This window comes from Epinephelus fuscoguttatus, linkage group LG10, assembly GCF_011397635.1.
Source record: "Epinephelus fuscoguttatus linkage group LG10, E.fuscoguttatus.final_Chr_v1".
NCBI lineage: Eukaryota > Metazoa > Chordata > Actinopteri > Perciformes > Serranidae > Epinephelus > Epinephelus fuscoguttatus.
In genome coordinates this window covers 37,223,896-37,243,518 of record NC_064761.1, presented here as the reverse complement: position 1 = coordinate 37,243,518, position 19,623 = coordinate 37,223,896, and the positions used below count along the sequence as shown (strand labels likewise).

General features: G+C 40.7%; 1 protein-coding gene across 1 annotated transcript in view; it reads right to left on the bottom strand.

Moving 5' to 3' along the window:
• Positions 1-19,623, bottom strand: part of rab6ba (RAB6B, member RAS oncogene family a) — a 90,817-nt gene that overhangs the window by 4,678 nt on the left and 66,516 nt on the right. Inside the window, exons 6-7 of the mRNA XM_049587048.1 lie at positions 16,892-16,985; positions 12,916-12,982 (exon numbers count right to left, since the gene is read on the bottom strand). Coding sequence (XP_049443005.1) covers positions 12,916-12,982; positions 16,892-16,985 — 161 coding nt within the window. The remainder of the gene's footprint in view (positions 1-12,915; positions 12,983-16,891; positions 16,986-19,623) is intronic.

The window sequence follows — 19,623 nt, the reverse complement described above, 5'->3', positions numbered from 1 at the left end:
CTAACCGGTTCAGATTGCCAGTGCTATGAGTGGAGTCAGCTGTCAGTCAGTGCTGGAGCAGAGAGGGGGAGGGCTGCCCCGCTGGGTACTGTAAGTGAGTATGTGTGTATGAAGTGTGTGTGTTACGCTAGAAGAGTCAGAGTTTGGGATGGAGTCTTTTACGTGCTACCCCCTGGAGTGTTACCGGAGTTTTTGGAGTGCTCAAATAAATGGGCCTTTTTCACAAATGCAAGAACAGGATGTCGCGCAACACCCTGTACAGCTTTCATAGGCTGCCTTTGTCGGATGGCAAGATGCTGAAGTTGTGGCTAGTTGTGCTACAAATAGATGCTAACACTCCTGTCCAGACACTGCACCTTGAAGACCATCGGGTCTGCAGTGCTCACTTCTCCCAAGATGACTACTGCCAGCCGAAGAAGAGAAGACATCCAATCCCGAAACACCTCTTCCTCAAGAAAACGGCTGTCCCACGAGTAGAGAGAGCTACAGACACAGTGGAGCAAAGCTCGTGACATCACACAGCCCAGAGGTAAGGGAAAGGCTAGTATGCTATTTACAGAGATAGCACTGGCGATCTGAACCAGTCGGTGGCGAAAAAACACACACTTCATACACACATACTCACTTACAGTACCCAGCGGGGCAGCCCTCCCCCTCTCTGCTCCAGCACTGACTGACAGCTAACTCCACTCATAGCACTGGCGATCTGAACCGGTCAGTGGCGGAAAAAAGCACTTTAATGCACAAACTTATAGGGGACGCATTTGCCCTCATATCTACCATTTTAGCTCGTTTCGCGGTTCCGGCTGCATCCGCCTCCCTCAATACTGAACCAATTTTAGAACGACTTGTACCTATGAATCATACGCACACATACACATGGGGAAATAGGGCCCAGGTTGAAAAATTCTTAAGTTGTCCTTTAATTCACCCAGTTGATTATGAAAATATGCTGCCTCTATACATGCTAAAATTTCTGTTACTGTAAATGGAGTCTGGTGGGATTGGCAATGGCGAAACATAAAGTATTTTACTCGAACAAAAAGGTCAATCTCTGGAGGGATCTTTTCTTTTATGTTGTCAGACACTTAGAACATTGACAGTGTTCAGCTGCCCGCAAGGATTACACTGCAGCCTGGTTCACACCTTCTGGCTGCAGCCCTGTCGCTCAATACTGGACCTATTCCAGAAACAGTTTCTCCTGTTAGTCACTTACACATAATGACATATGATAATAATAATGATAATAATGAAGATAGTGTTAACATGGATACATTAGTTGATATGAATATTTTCAAAGAGGACATCCAGATGAAAGTGTTGGGCTCCTTAAAAATACACATTCATGTTGTGGTTCAGAGAGGCAAACCTCAGTACGTGCATGGATGACTGCAGTACCACTTAACCACCACTAGATGGTGCCATTTCCCATTAATGGATTTAAGATGACATCAAAAGTTTCATCAGTCAAAAGACCTATATGAGACAATAAAATAATAATAACGATAATAATGATAAATAACATCTGAAATATACTGATAAACAAATAAATAAAAAAAATGATAAAGAAGACATGAATAAATAAATATCCTGAATTTATTTCTACATATTTGTAAAACTACAAAAATTTATTAGGAAAAATATTTTTGTTATTCTGTTCCCTAACCTGGGCATTTATTTCTTTATTCATGCATCAATTTAATTTTTATTTTCTTTATTTATATTTATGTATATATATATTTCACATTTATTTACTTATTTCCATGTTTATGTATTTATCTATTAATACTTATGTCTTTATTTTGTCCCCCTCTGACAACATGTACAAAAACCTCTCCTCTATTGTTAGTTAGTAATGAACTGAGATTGGATTCTGGCTGAAGTCACTGGCACTGCTGTGCGTCAATTAAGACTGACGCACAATAGTGTGTTAATGAGCTGTTGCTGTAAGTCAGAATGATTCTGCAGTTTGTTTTTCACGTCAGACGAGGTGTTATTCCCAGTGAATCCTCCAGAGCAGAGGAGTGTATCATGGCTGAGTACTTGCGAATGCGTCTATACACTGCTGCTGGAGAGTGTGGCAGCATGACAGCAGTGGCACACTCCTACTTATTATTCATTTTTCCAGTGAGCATTATGCATGTATAAGACACAAACTGTGGCCTACATATTGTATGCAAGTGAGTCTGGAAACAATCCCAGGATGGCTTTGTAAATGGCTACAGTGGCTGGTGCTGTTAACCGCAGCAGCTGATGTGTGTTTTCATATTTTATGGAAGCGTGTCATCGCGGTCTGGTAACATTTGATGGACAGTCTTTAAATGAGAACATATACTTGAGCATCTGGAATCTTAAGGCCTTATCTCAGCTGTCAACATCACCAAACCAAGTGAGCAACTCAGTCCTGAACACTTCTGTCTTCTGATACCTGTGTGTGTGTGTGTGTGTGTGTATGTGTAGGTACGGTCTGCAGTACGTGCTATACAATAAGCAATGAGTTCTGTTACTGCTCCACTAGTAGATGTTTCATATTGTCAGGGTACGCTAAGGTTGTTCAAATGACAGAGGAAACTTCAATAACCAGAAATCACAGCTTTATTTAAACGATCTATAGCAAATGGTCTCAAGTGCATGCACAGTGTCCTTTTGCAAGTTAAATGGTGCATAATCTGGACACAAATAAAGTAGAAGAGGCAAAGGGGTCGTATTTAGTGCCTTAATAATCATAGGTGTGTTTTGGCGTAACATGAATCCAACCAAATTAAGTGTCATTTATAATTACATGGCGGATTCGGTAAATTGGAGAAGTGAGCAGTTTTTTGATGAGAGTAATGCAGTAAAAGCTATAATGTCACTGCAGCTAATATGTAGTTATAAAGAGGGAACAGAACTAAACTTTTCTGAAATAATGAATGAAGTTATGCTGCTCCTCGCATATAAATGTAAACAGTGTCTCCTTTAATGTGGAGTCTGACAGCAGCTCTGCTCTGCTCTCTGCTACATTCACATTTTACAGAATCTAATTAATATTTTCCTCATTAATGATGTGTTATTTCACCCTCCTGCAACCATTCCACACGTCCCTGTCTGTGTATCAAGAAGAGTATACGGCCATATGTAAGCGAATCATACTATTTGAATAATGTGCCCTTTAAATAGCATGAAAGTACGGCTCCATTCTGACTCTAGACCAGGTTTTTGTTGGTCAATGGCCAAATCGCTTTCAGCTGCCTCAAAATACAATAGCAATACACCAACAATACATCTGACCACACCTTAATTTAAAACCTACATGCCCATGAGCGCACAGATGGGTGCAAGTACATTGGCTGCACCAACTGCGCTGCACCATGCGCCACTTCGCCAGCTTTAAGACAGGAACCCTTAAGTTAAAACTACATTAATTTACCTTTTTGGCCACTTGGGGGCAGTGACACAAGCTGTAAACACAACAGTGACATAGTATCATCTTATAAGTTGATATGGTGAACATGTTAGCAAAGAGTTTCCTTTCTACACATCCAGCAGATACAGAAACTTATTCTATCACAAATTCACTCTCTTGTTCACCAGTCTGTTGCTAATTCATGTGTCTGCTGTTTAGTGCTGGGCAGGTAGTGTACAATCAGTTTATTAGAGCTTCTTCTTTGAAAACAGCTGCCTGCTACAGCTGGAAACAATGATGATGAAAGGGGTGAGACTGAAACAAAACAGTAGTCGCAGGCCGTAAAATCAAAATAATGAGCTGCAAGATGCTAAAATGGGAAACTATAGAGTTTGGTGTTAACTCTCTGTGGGTTCTTAACTATGAGCAAACCCTATCACATTAAGCTTGGTTGTTTGGTCCGCAGCTTTAAAATCATATCTTAAAAAATACCAACTGGATGAGAAAGCCAAATATGTAACACTGGTGAATCAAACTTGCTGTAGGAAGAGCACGTCATTGTTATTTTCCAGGGACAGCACAGGAACTGGTGTATTTACCCAACAATACATTTCTCTTGGCCATATTCTCTGGGGTCTTAATTAGGTGCAGAAGCAACACTGTCCTCTGTTGTGGCTGCATTTTATGATTTATACTGAAAACAGATGTAACGTTCACTTGTCAAGTTTTACTGCTTCACCAGGAGACAACACAGTGACAATCATGGCGTCAGTCTCACTTCAGAGGCATCTTCACCTAAACCACTTCACCTTGAAAATGCTGTGAATGGAAGTGGCATGATGTGACGTTAGTACTTTACAAAACAGCCCTAAATGTTAACTTGAATCACACATTTAACAACTATATGTTTCCTCTTAGAAAAAGTATGGTGTTGTTTACTTTCTCTCTTATCATGTATTACTTTTTTCTGTGGATTGTATTTATATATAAAAAAATTTGAATTTAATAGTTTTGATTTTTTTTGCTATTACCATATGTCTTTTTTTATTTCATTTTTATTTATTTCTATTTTTTTCTATTTATTTTTATTATTATTATATTTATTAATATGCTGATATATTTCCTAAAATTGAGTCTTACTTAATTTTTTATTATTAATTTACTATCTGTGACTCTTTTTATGAAGGTCATGTAAATAATGCATGACAAGCACATTTATGAAAATGAAAATTATAATGCAAATTATACAAATGTTTCTAACTTTGTAGGACTTACAACACGGTAAATAAGGCCAGACTCTAACCCGCGACCGCTGCAGCGAGGCAATGTCTCTGTACATGGGGCGCCGGCACTATCCACTACTCTACCGACGCCCCAGTGTTTGAAGTTTAAGCTTTGCACTCACAAAATCATGCTATAGCGTATTATTGATATAAAACATCAAACTTATAATTTTTAATCTGAGGCCATGGTTCTCTGCTGAGAAAACAATGGATTGCCCTCTCCCCAACAACACTTTCCAGCTCCTCCTGGGGGACCCCAAGGTGTTCCCAGGCCAGATGAGATATGTAATCCCTCCAGCATGTTCTGGGTCTGCCCCAGGGCCTCCTACCAGAGGGACGTGCCTGGAACACCTCTAACAGGAGGTGCCCAGTAGGATCCTGATCAGATGCCCGAACCACCTCAAATGACCGCTTTCGACGCAAAGGAGCAGCGGCTCTACTGCGAGCTCCCTCTGGATGTCCCAACTCTTTACCCTATCTCTAAGGCTGAGCCCAGCCACCCTTCAGAGGAAACTAATTTCGGCCGTTTGTATCCAAGACCTTATTCTTTTGGTCACTACCCAGAGCTCATGAGCACAGGTGAGGGTTGGGATGTAGATGGACCAGTAAATCAAAAGCTTTGCCTTCCGTTTCAGCTCTGTGTGTTGGACCACAATGGTCCGACACAGCACCGGAATCACTGCAGATGCCGCACCAGATTGCGATCCATCTCATGCTCCATTCTACCCTCACTTGAGTACAAGACCTCGAGATACTTGAACTCCCTCGCTTAGGGCAGTAACCCATTACTAGCCTAGGAATACTTTGCTCAGCCTGCTGCCCCCGCAACCGGGCTTCGGATAAGTGGTTGAAAATAGGACACCCAGGACACTGTTGTCAATTTGGTTTGGAGGTATAAAGCATTATGAATGATAAACTTAAAGCACATCATGTCAACCACATATAACACTTGATAAAGTTTTATAAAGCCTCATTAATGCTTTACAATGTCTATAAACATAACTTGCAGTGTTACACAATGTCTTTTTAAACACAGTCATGAAATGGCACTTTCCTCTGACTGCATTTTCCGATCATCATGAGTCTGGTGTGATAAAGTTTGCTTTCTGGCTCTGTCTCATTAACATGGACGACCCCGGCACTTGATCTGGGTCAAGTACCCTCTTCACTGTCTCTCTGTCTGGGGTCCCGCAGTGGTGATAATACCCAGTGACCCTGCAGGAAATTGTTCTCAGACAGAGAGCAGAAGACTGTGCCCCATAGGCCCTGACATCCTCCATAAATCAGCGTGACCCACCCGTCCCCAATTTAAAACCGGCAATTAAAGGGAACAGAGAGTACACTGTGAATACTGTTTGAAAAACCAACCCAAGTCTACAGAGGACTCATTCTTTAAAAGGAACACAGGTGAAAAACCCGTTTTCTTTTATCTAAGAGTTTCAAAATTTCTGTCTACAAATGCTTCTACATTACAGTCCATGAATGGTTCATTTACTGGACGTTGAATCTCCCCTTTATTTTAGTTATTTTCAAAGAGGAGACTTTTTACACAAACATCGGTTAAACAAAATGGTGTCAAATTTCATTTATCGTGATAAAATATTTCTTCATCCAAAAATAACCCTTGTGTTTTCATTCCTTTAAGTCATCAGTCATTCTGACTGATAATAACATAAATTCTGTAATACCATGATACCATGACACCACGATATTTTCTGAATTTGCCATATGGAGGATGAAAAGTGCCATAAGAATCAATAAATAACCTCAGAAATGTATAAAAATACATGAATAAATAAAAACGCATAAGAAAAAATAAATACAGAAAGTAAATGCAGAAATAAATAAATGAATATAGAGATTAGGACCTTCTACCCAATAATATAAATTACATGTCATATATTTATTATTTCCTTTCTAATTATCAACTCATTTTTTCTGTGACCAACATATACCTTTGTGATATCATTTTTTTAAAAAAATATTTCAATTATTTATTCTCTTTTAAGACCTCCTACCTAATTAAAATAAATGTGGTTGTGCAAAAATAGAGATAGAAATTTAATTAATTTATTTATTTATTTCCTGCTAAAAAAAATCTGTGACCAATTTATACATTTGTTACAATTTTTAATTATTTATTCTTTCATTTTTTTGTCTTGTTTCACTGTATTAAGTATTTTCTCGATGTACCTACACTTGAATCAATATTGAAATTTGAAAAGTAACAGTTTTGACATTTGTGTGAAAAATCCAATAAAAAATCTGAGCATTTATTATTTATTTAGATTTTTCTATATTCATTTATTTATTGATACCTCAAATATTTTTCATACTCCATCCATCCATCCATCCATCCATCCTTATTTTTAAAATCAAATTGAAATCATTTAAAATATTCTTTTTTACCTTTGCACCTCTTGTCTGCGCTGCACTGCTATTTTTAATGGTGATTTTTTTCTTAAATTGTAAATCATTTAGTAATTAGTTATACCTCTTACAGTACTGTGCAAAAGTCTTAGGCCACCATTAGATTTGTCATTTTAGCAATGCTATAATGACTATATATAATTATTTCTTGATCTCTTCATTAGAATACAACCAGAAAATACAGATAATGTCTATGCAGTATTAAAATAACAGGAAAAAAAAATAAGAAAGAGCAGCTTCTACAGGCTAAAGTGGCAAGTATTAAATGACCTCCCTTTACATTTGAACAATTGCAGAAACCTGGCTCTCTTATGGGGTGAAAAATCAAAGTTTGAAATTCTTGGGTCTAATTGCAGACTATTTGTGAGAAGAAGAGTTGGAGAGATGGAGGAATGAATGCTTGCGGCCTTCAGTGAAACACGGTGGAGAGTCTGTCCTGGTTTGGGGCTGCATGTCTGCCAGTGGTGTCAGCGAATTGAATTGATGGGATCATGAATGCTGAAAAGTACAGGTTTTAATTCATCATGTCATTCCTTCTGGAAAGTGCCTGATCAGGAATGGCTTCATTTTTCAGCATGATAACAATCCCTAGCACACTGCTAATGCAGTAAAATCATATTTAGAGAGAAAAACTGCTGATAAAACACTGACAGTCATGGACAGGCCTCCCCAGAGTCCAGACCTGAATATAGCAGAAGCAGTATGGGATCACCTGGACAGAGAAAGAAATAAAAGACGGCCTAAATCTAAAGAAGAACTCTGGGAAGTGCTGAAAGAAGCGTGGTGTAATATACCAGGGGATTACTTCAGAAAACTTTGGGACAGTCTCCCCAAAAGAATTCAAGATTTGCTTAGTGTCATTGGGGGGGGGGGTGTCACACTAAATACTGTCATTTGCCTGTAGAGGCCATTTTGTTTTTATTTTGTGTACATATTTCCGATATGTTCTGTTCCTATCTTAATTAAGAGGCTGAAAAAATGGATGGTCATTAAAACTTTGCGAAAACAACAAAGCTAGTCATGGCCTAAGACTTTTGCACAGTACTGTATATCTTTTTTTCCTCTTCACTCTTTTCTGTATCCTTTATCGTATTTCATATTTCATTGCTCTGTAAAGCACTGGCTTGCTAGCACTGCCCTTGTATGAAATGTGCTATACAAATGAAGCTGCCGTGCCTCCATAATTTCAGACTATACAACATGCATGTATGAATCCTGTACTGAGCCTATTTCTGTCCATCTCCCAGTTAAATCAATACAATTCACAGTGCAGTAACAACAGAGGAGCTGCTCCATTAACTGACAGTGACAGCAGAGGCACAGAGCTGCTGAGGAACTGTCACCACCTGACATCCATCACCACACCTCCACCTCACACAGCTCACCCCCACATCCATTATGCCTCATTAAAGACAGAGATTAAAAAAACAGGAAGAGAGATAAAAGGTAATTGGCTGAATGAGAGTGATGCATTATACCCAGGAAATATGCCTGACTGCAATAAAAGCTGAGAGGTGATCTCAACAGTTCAGAGGGCCGATAGGTTACTGAGTTTATTACGGAGGCCGTGCAGTTTGCAAAGGCCGGACGACTCGCCGTAACCGATGGGCTATAATCAAAGATGAAGGCATTCCTTCACTACACCAAGGTCTGCATCTGATTTATGTTCACGTTAGAGCAGACAAATGCTGCAGTGCCAGCGAGACGGCTTCACACCGAACCAGTAATGACAGTGCTGTACGCACATGGTTAAATCAAAGGCAATTTCATAATTCACCCACAGTTACCATAGAGATGGCACCCTACTTTGTGTGTTGACGAGGATGTGAAGGACTAATGCTGTCAGAGGAGAAACAGCGACAACATTACATGCTGCTGATTTACTGTACGTACAAGAGAAATGTCGAGAGGTGCAAGCAGCAACTTTCAGGGACAGCATTAGGGAAAAACGAATACTGGATACGGCTCAGAGTAATGTGGAGAAGAGACGATGACATGAAAGGCTGTTAAACGAATATAAGGGTGACATGTATACCCACTGTACACTAAAGTCTCCATGACTACATAATGGGTTTTATTAATGCTAAAGCTAGTTAGACCTGAACATACAGTATGGGTTATGTCAAAGTATAGGTTCATGTTGCCTTAAAACAATTGTCAGCTGCCTACATGTACATTCAAACAGGTTTTAGCTTGCTTTATTCATTCCTCCTGCTTACACTAATTTAGAGATCCATTCCTGACGTCATTTTAATGTACCAAAATCTAAGTGTTCAAAAATACAACAAACCCTGACACTTCAACCGTGTGAGTTCGTCAAATCAAGTGGTTGTCTTCCAAAAGACGTTGTTTTAAGTACAAAATGCCTCCTTTGTATCTCCTGAGCCTGCCTGAGAATCATCGGGTTTTTATATTTTCTTCAGTGTCACAGTAATCCAGTTACAGTTTTAAATTTAGTGGTGCCAATTTTCCAAAATACAGGGTGAAAAAACAAGGCTCAATTTGTATCCCTGCTACAAGCTAACTCACTGACTGCATGGCAACATTATACTTCCTGTTTACGGCCAACAAACTGTGGAAACTGTCAAAAATTAGAGCTTTTTTATTATTATTCCCTGAATGAAAGCACTTGTCTCAATTGTTTGTTTTTTTTTAAAACAACCTTGAAACTAATGATTGCCAATTTGTAAACAGACAACATATCTGCTTGCCTGAAAGACTTCTCGCCTTTTATTAGAGGAGAAAACTGGACAGATGTTAAAGGGATAGTCCACCCAAAAATGAAAATTCAGCCATTATCTACTCACCCATATGCCGATGGAGGCTCAGGTGAGGGTTTAGAGTCCTCGCAACGCTTGCGGAGATCCAAGGGGACAGGAGGTAGCAACACAACTCCACCTAATGGAGGCTTACGGCAAAGTGATGTGAGGACTCTAAAACTTCACTTGAGCCTCCCTCGGCATATGGGTGAGTAGATAATGGCTGGATTTTCATTTTTGGGTGCACTATCCCTTTAAACTCGACCCATAGGGTGGACGGGGCTACACTGACCCAGCCTGACATCGCCACACCAACTCGTAAATGCAGAATTAGTCTGGAACCTCTGAGATCATTTTTGATTTATCAACAAGTGTAACACTGAACAACCAGCTGCCAGGTGTTGACGGCCAATCGCAGCACATTAGGGCAGGTAGGACGAAAATAACGCCTGAGTGACAGAAAAATGTGAACAGACTACACACAGTGTGCAGACATGAGCTGGTATAATAAACTTTTGACTAATTCTGGAGAAGGTAAGGCACACACATCTGTCTTTTCAAGAAAAGCTTCTTCAATAGCTTCCACTTTGGTTTGCTGGAGTGGTGCCAGCATTACTGGGCAAGAGTGGAAATGTATGTGAAAATGCACGTTATGACAGTGAGTAGTAAACTGCCTGAATGTGGAAAAACTGAGACATATTACTAAAATTGCACTTGTAATCAGAATGTACTTTATATCTTGACCCTAAAAGAAAGGTAAAAAATTGGAGTTGTTGTTATATATAGGCCATTAAGCAACGGTTTTACTAGTCCGGCCCATTTCAGATTAAATTTGGCTGTATGTGACCCATCCATCCATTTTCATCCACTTATCCAAGGCCGAGTCGCGGGAGCAGCAGGCTGAGCAAAGCACCCCAGACGTCCCTCTCCCCAGCAACACCTCCCAGCTCCTCCTGGGGGACCCTGAGACGTTCCCGGGCCAGATGAGATACATAATCCCTCCAGTGTGTTCTGGGTCAGCCCCGGGACCTCCTACCTTTGGGATGTGCCCGAAATACCTCGAACAGGAGGATCCTGATCAGATGCCTGAACCACCTCAACTGACCCCTTTCGACACAAAAGAGCTACTCCGAGCTCCCTCCAGATGTCTGAGCTCCTCACCCTATCTCTAAGGCTGAGTCCAGCCACCCCACGGAGGAAATTCAGTTCGGCTGCTTGTATCCGCAATCTCATTCTTTCCCTCACTACCCAGAGCTCATGACCATAGGTGAGGGCTGGGACATATGGGCCAGTAAATCGAAAGCTTCGCCTTCCGGCTCAGCTCTCTCTTCCCCACGATGGATCCGCATCACTGCAGAAGCCGCACCAAACCACCAGTCCATCTCACACTCCATTTTACCCTCACTCGTGAACAAGACCCCGAGATACTTGAACTCCCTCACTTGAGGCAGCAACTCCCGCCAAACCCAGAGAGGGTGATCCACCGTCTTCCAGCAGAGAACCATGAACCAAAATGAGTTTGACACTGATGTGCTAGAGCCAATAAAGCACAAGCTCCCAGATTTGTCTGCTTCCTGTAAAAGACGTTGTTATTTAACATACTGTACATGGAAACAGCTCAGAAACTTTGCAGCCAGTGTTATTTCTATAATCTGTCCACCTTTTGATGTGTGGGTGGGATTAGCTTTTGTTGTAGCCTCATAGCTTATTGTATGTTAGTGAGTAAATGTGAAGGCTTACGATTATTAGCATTATCATCTCTCTGTATTATGTGATATGTACTGTAAGTGGGCATTTGTGTATTTCGCTCAGTGACTTGGACTGGTGCTGTGATAATGGTATTCCTCAGTGTTGGTGAGCTGCTGCTCTCCTCTCAGTTTGTCTGTGTTTGATTTTATCTTTTGTTTTGGTTTTCTACAATCTCTTTAAAAGGGGAAAAAGTGTATAAAAACTTGAATAAAAAGAAAAGAGTGGCTAATCTGAAGCTTCACAGAGGCATACTGTATCAAAACAGTCTTAAATGAACTGAATTGTATGGATTACAGTAAATATATAACAGTAGGGTGTTCAAATCAAAATGTGGTTTAAGGAGCTAAACAGCTTTCTTTCAGAATCAAACCAATCAAAGTGGAGTGCAGATATATTATGCGTGAAATGCCTCTTTTAACTGCAGACTACAAAAATCATCCAAAAGAGCCAGAGTGTGAAGTGTAGGCTGCCTTATTGTTACCCACATCGGATATATTTACAGATGTGAAAATCAATGTGGGAGTGTGAGAGGAGCCGAGACAGCCTGAGGGCTCTCTTTAGTTACTGATGAAAATTACAGCTGAAATCTGTCTCAGCTGCTGTATTTATCTCCTCTGACATCAGACATAAACACGTGTGTCTCTCGAGTGGAATCGCTTCTTAAATGTAATCAAAACAAATACATTCTACAGTGTGTGTGCGTGTGTATGTGTGTGCTGAAAAGCCACCTAAGATGCTCTCAGTAGCTAAATTAATTTTGCAGTGTTAAATGCTGCTTCCTGAGGAACAAAGTGTTGGAATTATGTTTTTAGAGAGTGAAAAAGTGAAGGCTGCAGCCGCTGACAAATCTTCCACAGGTGGAGCTGTGACACGCTCAGCTGACAGCGGCAGATATGAGGTGCCAGTTAGCAGAGTCGTCTGCAGCAGCTCCGCGGGCTGATGGCAAGAAACTGAGACTCCTGTCACCGGTTTAAATGAGCAAACCTGCCTACCCACCATCAACAAAACTGCGGGCACCTACTATCTGCTCAGCCCCACCTCCTGCACTTGTTAGGTGCCAGTTAGCGAGAGTGTCGTGCTAAAAACAGATTTAATTGGACAGGTAGCTGACACCTATTTAAGTAGGTGCCAGTATGCAGAGTTCACTCCTGGAATTCCTTTCATTTAGAGGCGAGGAGTGAATGATGCGATCACACTGAGATTAAAATGAGAAAGAGTTTCCTCTGAGCTACGACGACGAGCACATTATTATTAAAATATCATGTCATGAAAGTGGATTTTCATGACGTGTAAATGGGTCAAAGGATACTGCCTTCTTTGCTTGTTTCTTGCATACTTTCCATTCCTGGGAGAGCAGCTGCCACACGCCGAAACAGCTGGAAAGGAAGACACAGAATGAGGTCACTTTGTTTTTAGACTGAATCAGTGATGCACAACATGGACACTTACTTTGTCTAAGAAAAACACAGTCGACTCAACATGACATCATGCTAACAACAATAGTGATTTCCAGGTAGACAAATGGCGACTGATTTGAATTGTGGAGACGTGTGAAATCAGCAGTTGTCAGTCAGACTAACGTTAACTCTATCTGATGTTTTTTAGTCTGAGCCCCAACAGTTAAAAAGGTAGCAACCTTATGTTAATTTAAGTGTTGTTATTAGGGGAAACATGTTGACCAGACCTCTTTGAGCATGTTGAACCCTTCTCCACTCTTTATCGTTACCCAGCACCCTCATAACCGATGACACTTAACCACTGTGTCTTGATATCTCAGCTGTCCCTCGCCCTGTTTGCTCAGCGCAGTTAAACTGTACGTATATGACACAGGGGTTTTCTACCCAGAAGTTATTGTGAACAAACATTGTGATTTGGTCTATACACTCAAATCAAATGCCCTTCTTATCAAGGGTTAGGGTTAAGGTTTCCAATATCCAACATTGTTTACTATAATTATGGCTCTTTTTTGTAGTATGCATAATGATTGTTGGGTGCTTTTGTAGGTGTCGTCCCGAACCTCCACACAATAATTCAAATCCAGCAAATTGAGTGAACAATACAGGGTGTACAATGCTTTCTGAGTGTGAGACTTTAATATTAATGAAAATCCGTTACATTTGAGCCATTGCCAAACAACCTCACACAATGTTAATTAAGCCAATCACTGCCAGCAAAACCTATTTGTATTTCGCAGTATAGCAGATTTTTGTGCAAAGTGTCTGTGTCGACTTTCCTGGGCAAGTGCACTGAAAAGCTCCGTTTCCACCGAGCAGTATGGTACGCTGTTTTTTTCCGTTTCCACTGCGAAAAGTTGTGGATGGTACCAATAGAACTGTTCCTTACCATCCCCATTTTTGGTCCCCCTTTTGTTGGGGTACCTGGCACAAAGATTTGGTACTAAAAGTAGAGGACGGTCAGGGCTAAGTTGTGTCCGGTTTTGAAGCTCATGTAACCACTGTTCATACTGTGGAGAGCTTTATTAGTAAACTGTAACTATAAAATAAAGGATGTTTTGCTGCTTCTTGCAGCAGCCGGTGTCGGAGAAAAAATAACTTCATTCACTGGGCTGACTGCCGGTAACTTTTAAGGTGGAACGTTAACTCGTAATGTTACTCAATGCACGAGCTGACGACGTGACTCAATCAACACACCTTAAATGTTCCATACGAAAACCGGAGACCATTACTTTAGTAATGAGTGGATCTTCAAGTGTTTATATGTATTAATTTCAGCCTGGTTATGTAAACAGCAAGAAAAGGGTCACGTAGCTTCGGGCTAAGGCAACACTAAACCCCTGAGCTTGCCTGAGAAGGACTAAATGCACAAACCCACTATTTTTAAATATCCCATGGAGAGAGACTCTCACTGCAGCCTGTTTTAATTTGTTCTGAAAATGTGGGCGTACAGCCTCGTTCTGTGGACGATAAACGAGGTGCAGACTTCCATCTGTGTCACTAATAATGACGAAATACAGTGAGTGCTGGACGGAGCAGTGAGTGACAACAACCCCGCCCACATTTAAAGGTACGGTTTGCAGTGGGAATGCTAGGGTAAAGTGATGTATTTTACATCCACCAGCCAGAGCTAAAGAGAGGAGAGACTCATTTATTCATGTTACGTTAGATTTGTTTTGTATTTGATGTCTTTTTCATTTTGGCACTGCTTCTTGTTTTGTCTTCTCAATGCTTGATCTGTATGCATCTGTCCCTTCTCTTTTTAAGGTGTTACTGTAAAATTTAGTCCTTGTAAAGAACTTCAAACATGTGAAAAATATTTCATGATAGTGAAAAAAAGAGTAATCAAAGAAGTTAAACGACACTGTCAAACAGTAGATTTATAACATTGCTTATACAGTCACATGAAAGATGGTCCAACTGATGCCAGAAAGCCTAAATCTGCTGACATACCATCTCAGTGGACAGCGATGACACAGCAAAACAGTGTGAACATTGCAGCCTTTGGAGGCATCGCCGTGACCTTTGTTCTGTAGGTTTTACACCACTGTGTTCCATCCTGGCATTTCACTGTCAGTCCACACTGGCAAGAAGTGAGCTGAAGAATAGCCTCCTCTGTCTGTGCTGCCAGCAAACACCATTCACGGACAGACACAATACAGCTCGCCTTCATCTCACTACTTATTAACTTAACAGACAGTCGTTGTTTCTGACCACAAACATCTGTTCAGGGACAAATCACTGTTGTTGAGGCAGGCGGCGCTTCGCTTTGTATCTGCACACATTTCTCTAAACATTACTGTCATTAAAAGGAAGGAAAAAATGCACAATTCAGTCTTGGTCAGGTGGTAGCGACAGCATGGACTTACACATGAGAAAGAAATACTGCAATAAGCATGGCACAAAAACAAGAGACCTTTAAAGGTACCCTGTGGAGCACCAGTAGCAATGTGGGGCAATGTTTTGATGAGTGGGTTTGTTTGTTACTTGTACATTCCCACAGGGATGCACACGCATGATCGCATTCCTGCTCTCAGTTTTAATGCCATATCACTAATCCGCAGTTGGTGGCTTTAACATGCTGAGAGACACATGCTGGGGTCAGCTCGTACTCATTAAATATGTGTTTACTGGCTCACATTTTCAGACAGTCTCTACCGGAGGGCAAGTGACAAAAATTGTTGAGTAAGCCTGGGAAAAAAAAAAAAAAAAGTTCTAAAGAAGTTTAAACCCTGCCTATTCTCTCAACTCTTCACAGTTGGGCAACTGCTGCATAAAGCAAGCGTGAACGTTGGATTATCAGTTTCTGAAAGTTACAGAAATTCATGGATGCAGCACCATTGATTCTGACATTAGAAAGGTGTGGAGTAAGGGGGGTTTAGGTGCTGTTTGACCATGCAGGAAGCAGTCTGGTTAAAGTATACTGACACCAATCATCCATGATTGAAAAATAAAAAATAAATCAGCTCTTTCTTATAATTAGTGGTGTACCAATCCATCGCCGTGGACTGATATATTGATTCAAAGATCAGCGATCCTGTATCATCGATGAAAAGTGAAAATACCAATCTATATCGCCATCTTTAGGGTACACTTTTATTTTGCAAGTCTGTGTCACTGTAAAACAGATGCAGGCAGATGGCAAGCAGCCGAGAGATGATGAGGATAAATTTATTTACTCGGATATAAGTCAGCGTTTCAGAGGAAATACAGGTCAACAGGATGTTATCAGGCCATTAAATGGTTGTTATCAGTGGTTATAAGTGTCGATATGGGTTAGAAGGGGCCTGCCACACCTACTGTTAGGTTCAGAAGGCCGTTATCAGGCCGTGAAATGATGGCGGCCTCCCATGACCATAATAATTTTGATAGGAGCAAAGAAGGAAGTCAGGTGACACAGTATAAAGAGTGAGAAAGTCTGCGTCAGGTAGGAGGGAAGGGTCACACAAACACAGGACTTTCACCAAGGAAAGCAGGGGTTGTGTCCCGTGTGAAACCAAAAGTTAACATTAATTATTTTAACCACAGACAGTTGTTTTAACTGATGTACCATGCTGTCTTTTTCTGAATCTAACCATGTTGTTTTTGGGCCTAAACTTAAGGAAAGTAAAGCCTTAAAACCTTAAAACTTCGTAGGTGTGGCCTGTTTCTCCCTTTAACCCATATCTGTGTGGCTAATATTCCCAGATAAAGGCCATCTAATGGGCTGATAACTTCCAAATCAAGAGTGATTTGTGTAATTGCATCAGTCAATCGTAGGCAGATTGGCCTGTAATTTATCTTTTTTCTCTGAAAAGAACACATCGAAGCATCAAAATTCTCCGAACTCACCTGTTTGACGTTGTACCCCGTTTTGGCGCTGGTCTCTATGAACATGACGCTCAGCTCCTTAGCCCTCTGCTCACCTTCCTCAATTGTGATTTGCCTGTGAAAAGAGAATAATCATCATCAAAACACTGCAGATTAACGCATTAGAAATAAAACCATTTACAGACTACAACAACATCCAACAAAGACGAGAAGACACCGAGACTAACGGTGAGGCCCGCTGTCTGCAGCCGAAGCTCCTGTTATTCTAGGCTGGTGAGGATACACCAGACTTAATTAGCTAATGACTGAGAGTGATTAATTACACTGTCCTGCGAGAAATTAATAACAGCCAATTTGCATTAGATTTTAATGAATCTGGCAGTGAATGTTTGGCTCTCGCTGTGAAACGGAGACTGTGTCAGGTGTCCATTAACACAAACAGAGAGATCAGTGCAGTCCTGCTGACTCTGCACTCCGCACAGCAGCAGGTTCGTTAAGACGACTGGCTTAAATCAACCTCTCTCTGGTCTGCTGAGAAAAACATGACGTAACCAGTTTTCTTTGTTCCTCTCAACAAAAAGGAAATCTTAGTGATATACTAACTCAAAAATACCACTACTCTAACTCTCACTAACTGGCTGTAACGTCGGTCTAAAGATACTGACACTGGCAAGTTATCCTGTTGTGCAAAGCATTAAACAGAGCAACATTATATTTAACTGATCCTCCTCTCCTTAAATAACTCCTCCTTTGAATCACAGCACACCAGAAAGATAAATTCAGTCTTTGTGAGGTAGCAAAATAAGTGAGAACAGAAAACACTGCACAGGAGATGTATTTACATAATAACACCACCTGACAGAGTTGCACCAGTGCTGCTGTGGCTATTTCTGGATGCATGCGTCTGAGTTCCAACTTAAACAACACAGAGGCTCATTCATCATCAGACAGGCAGTTGGCAAGGAAATTGCATAATGGATGTGTGGCATCCCAGCTAGTGGAGCATTTGGGGTTTCAGAGCAGTTCTGTCCTCAAATATGACATCAGCTCTCACTGAAGCCACTGATGATAATATCTCTTTAACAGTATGTGCAAATAAGGTGCCACATCATCACTATCCACAGTTATTATGAACTAAAGCATTACAAAGTTAACAAAAAGATCAATTTGATCTTTTGTCTTGTTTATTGTTTTGTAGCGTGACCACTCGTTATACTGGATATCTATAAAATCACTCTCACTCACTCACTTACTGTAGTTTCTTTCTGCTCTGTGGAGCTTTTTAGCATCTTTAAGTGTATTGTTTTGGTTTCATGGCCCCAACTTTACTGCTGGCAGCTGCTTTCAGAGAAAAGGCCCCGATACACTAACTGTACACAACCTGCTCAGCACCGAACGGCACACAGACATAGTAGCGACTACTAAGACTGCCCTCTAATAGTTGAGTCTAATAGTTGGCCTTGTCAAAATACATAAAAATCTGTATGACTGGACCATGTGGGAGTTTAATTTGAAAGGACAGACACAGGAAGTGTCCACGCACAGCAGTCAGACAGGAGTCAGGTTAATCTCCAGGGCTGGTACCTGCTGTTATTCCACAGGCTAGTTAATAACATGTCGGGCAGGAAATCCAAAGTGTGGGATCATTTTGAGAAGGTGAAGGACGAACCCAAGGTGATATGTAAACTCATCTTCATTGGTCGACTACAAACATGACGTATCATCTGAAACATGGAAGTAGCTACATGCCCATTAGCCCACAGCGTCATTAACAGGCGGCTCGCTCAGTGTGTGACGTGCACTTGGAGATAAAATATAGGCCTATATTAATGAAGGTTCATTAGTACGGTTTTGTATTTCTCTGTAATGTAGCACAGTGTTCTTTCTCATACCTTCATCTCAAACCATCAACTCCAAATTTATAATTTAATAATTAAATTAATATCGTAAACATGCGGGCGACTAGTCGCCCTAAATGACGACTACTGGTCGCCCTACAACATACCATTACAAATGAAGCACTGTGATGCTAAAGAAATGCCCTGCCCAACAAATCATAGACATCATCATCATCAGACATAAGGGAACATGCTCGTTTGGTATGTTACTGATACTATTCTTTCTCACACCTTCAACTCAAACCACCAAAATATATCATTTAATAATTAAATCAATATCGTAAACATGCAGGCGACTAGTCAACTAATGGCCCTACATGATGACTATTGGTCAATTAAGAAAATTCTCAGTCTGGGGCAACCCTAGCAACTATCTTAAGCATGACAATAAATTTGTCAATTACAGAAATAATTTTCATATCTGATAAATAAGATGTCACCTGAACGAGCGTGTGTGTTTGAATCCTGCTTGTGCATTCTATTGAGCAAGTGTTTGCCCTGGCACACTACTTGTTCATGCATGAGAGCGTTTACGTGGAAGTGTTTTAAACAGTAAGTAAAGTGTGTTTTGGAAGCGCTGAGCCTGCGACTGGATAAATGAGTCTTGGATTAAACCTTTTTAATCCAATGCATCAGCTTCCCAGTTTTCGGATCCTTCAATCTCTGCAGAGGCACGCTGGAAAAATAAGTTCACAGATTCAACGTAACACTGGGTGAGTGACTGATATACAAATGATCATTTTGTGGGTGGAGTACTCTCAAAGTGACAGCACATAAACCGACTTCACACCAAAGTACTGCAGTAACTCTACAGAAAAAATAAGAGGAAAGCTGAACAAACTACTTCCTGTCAGC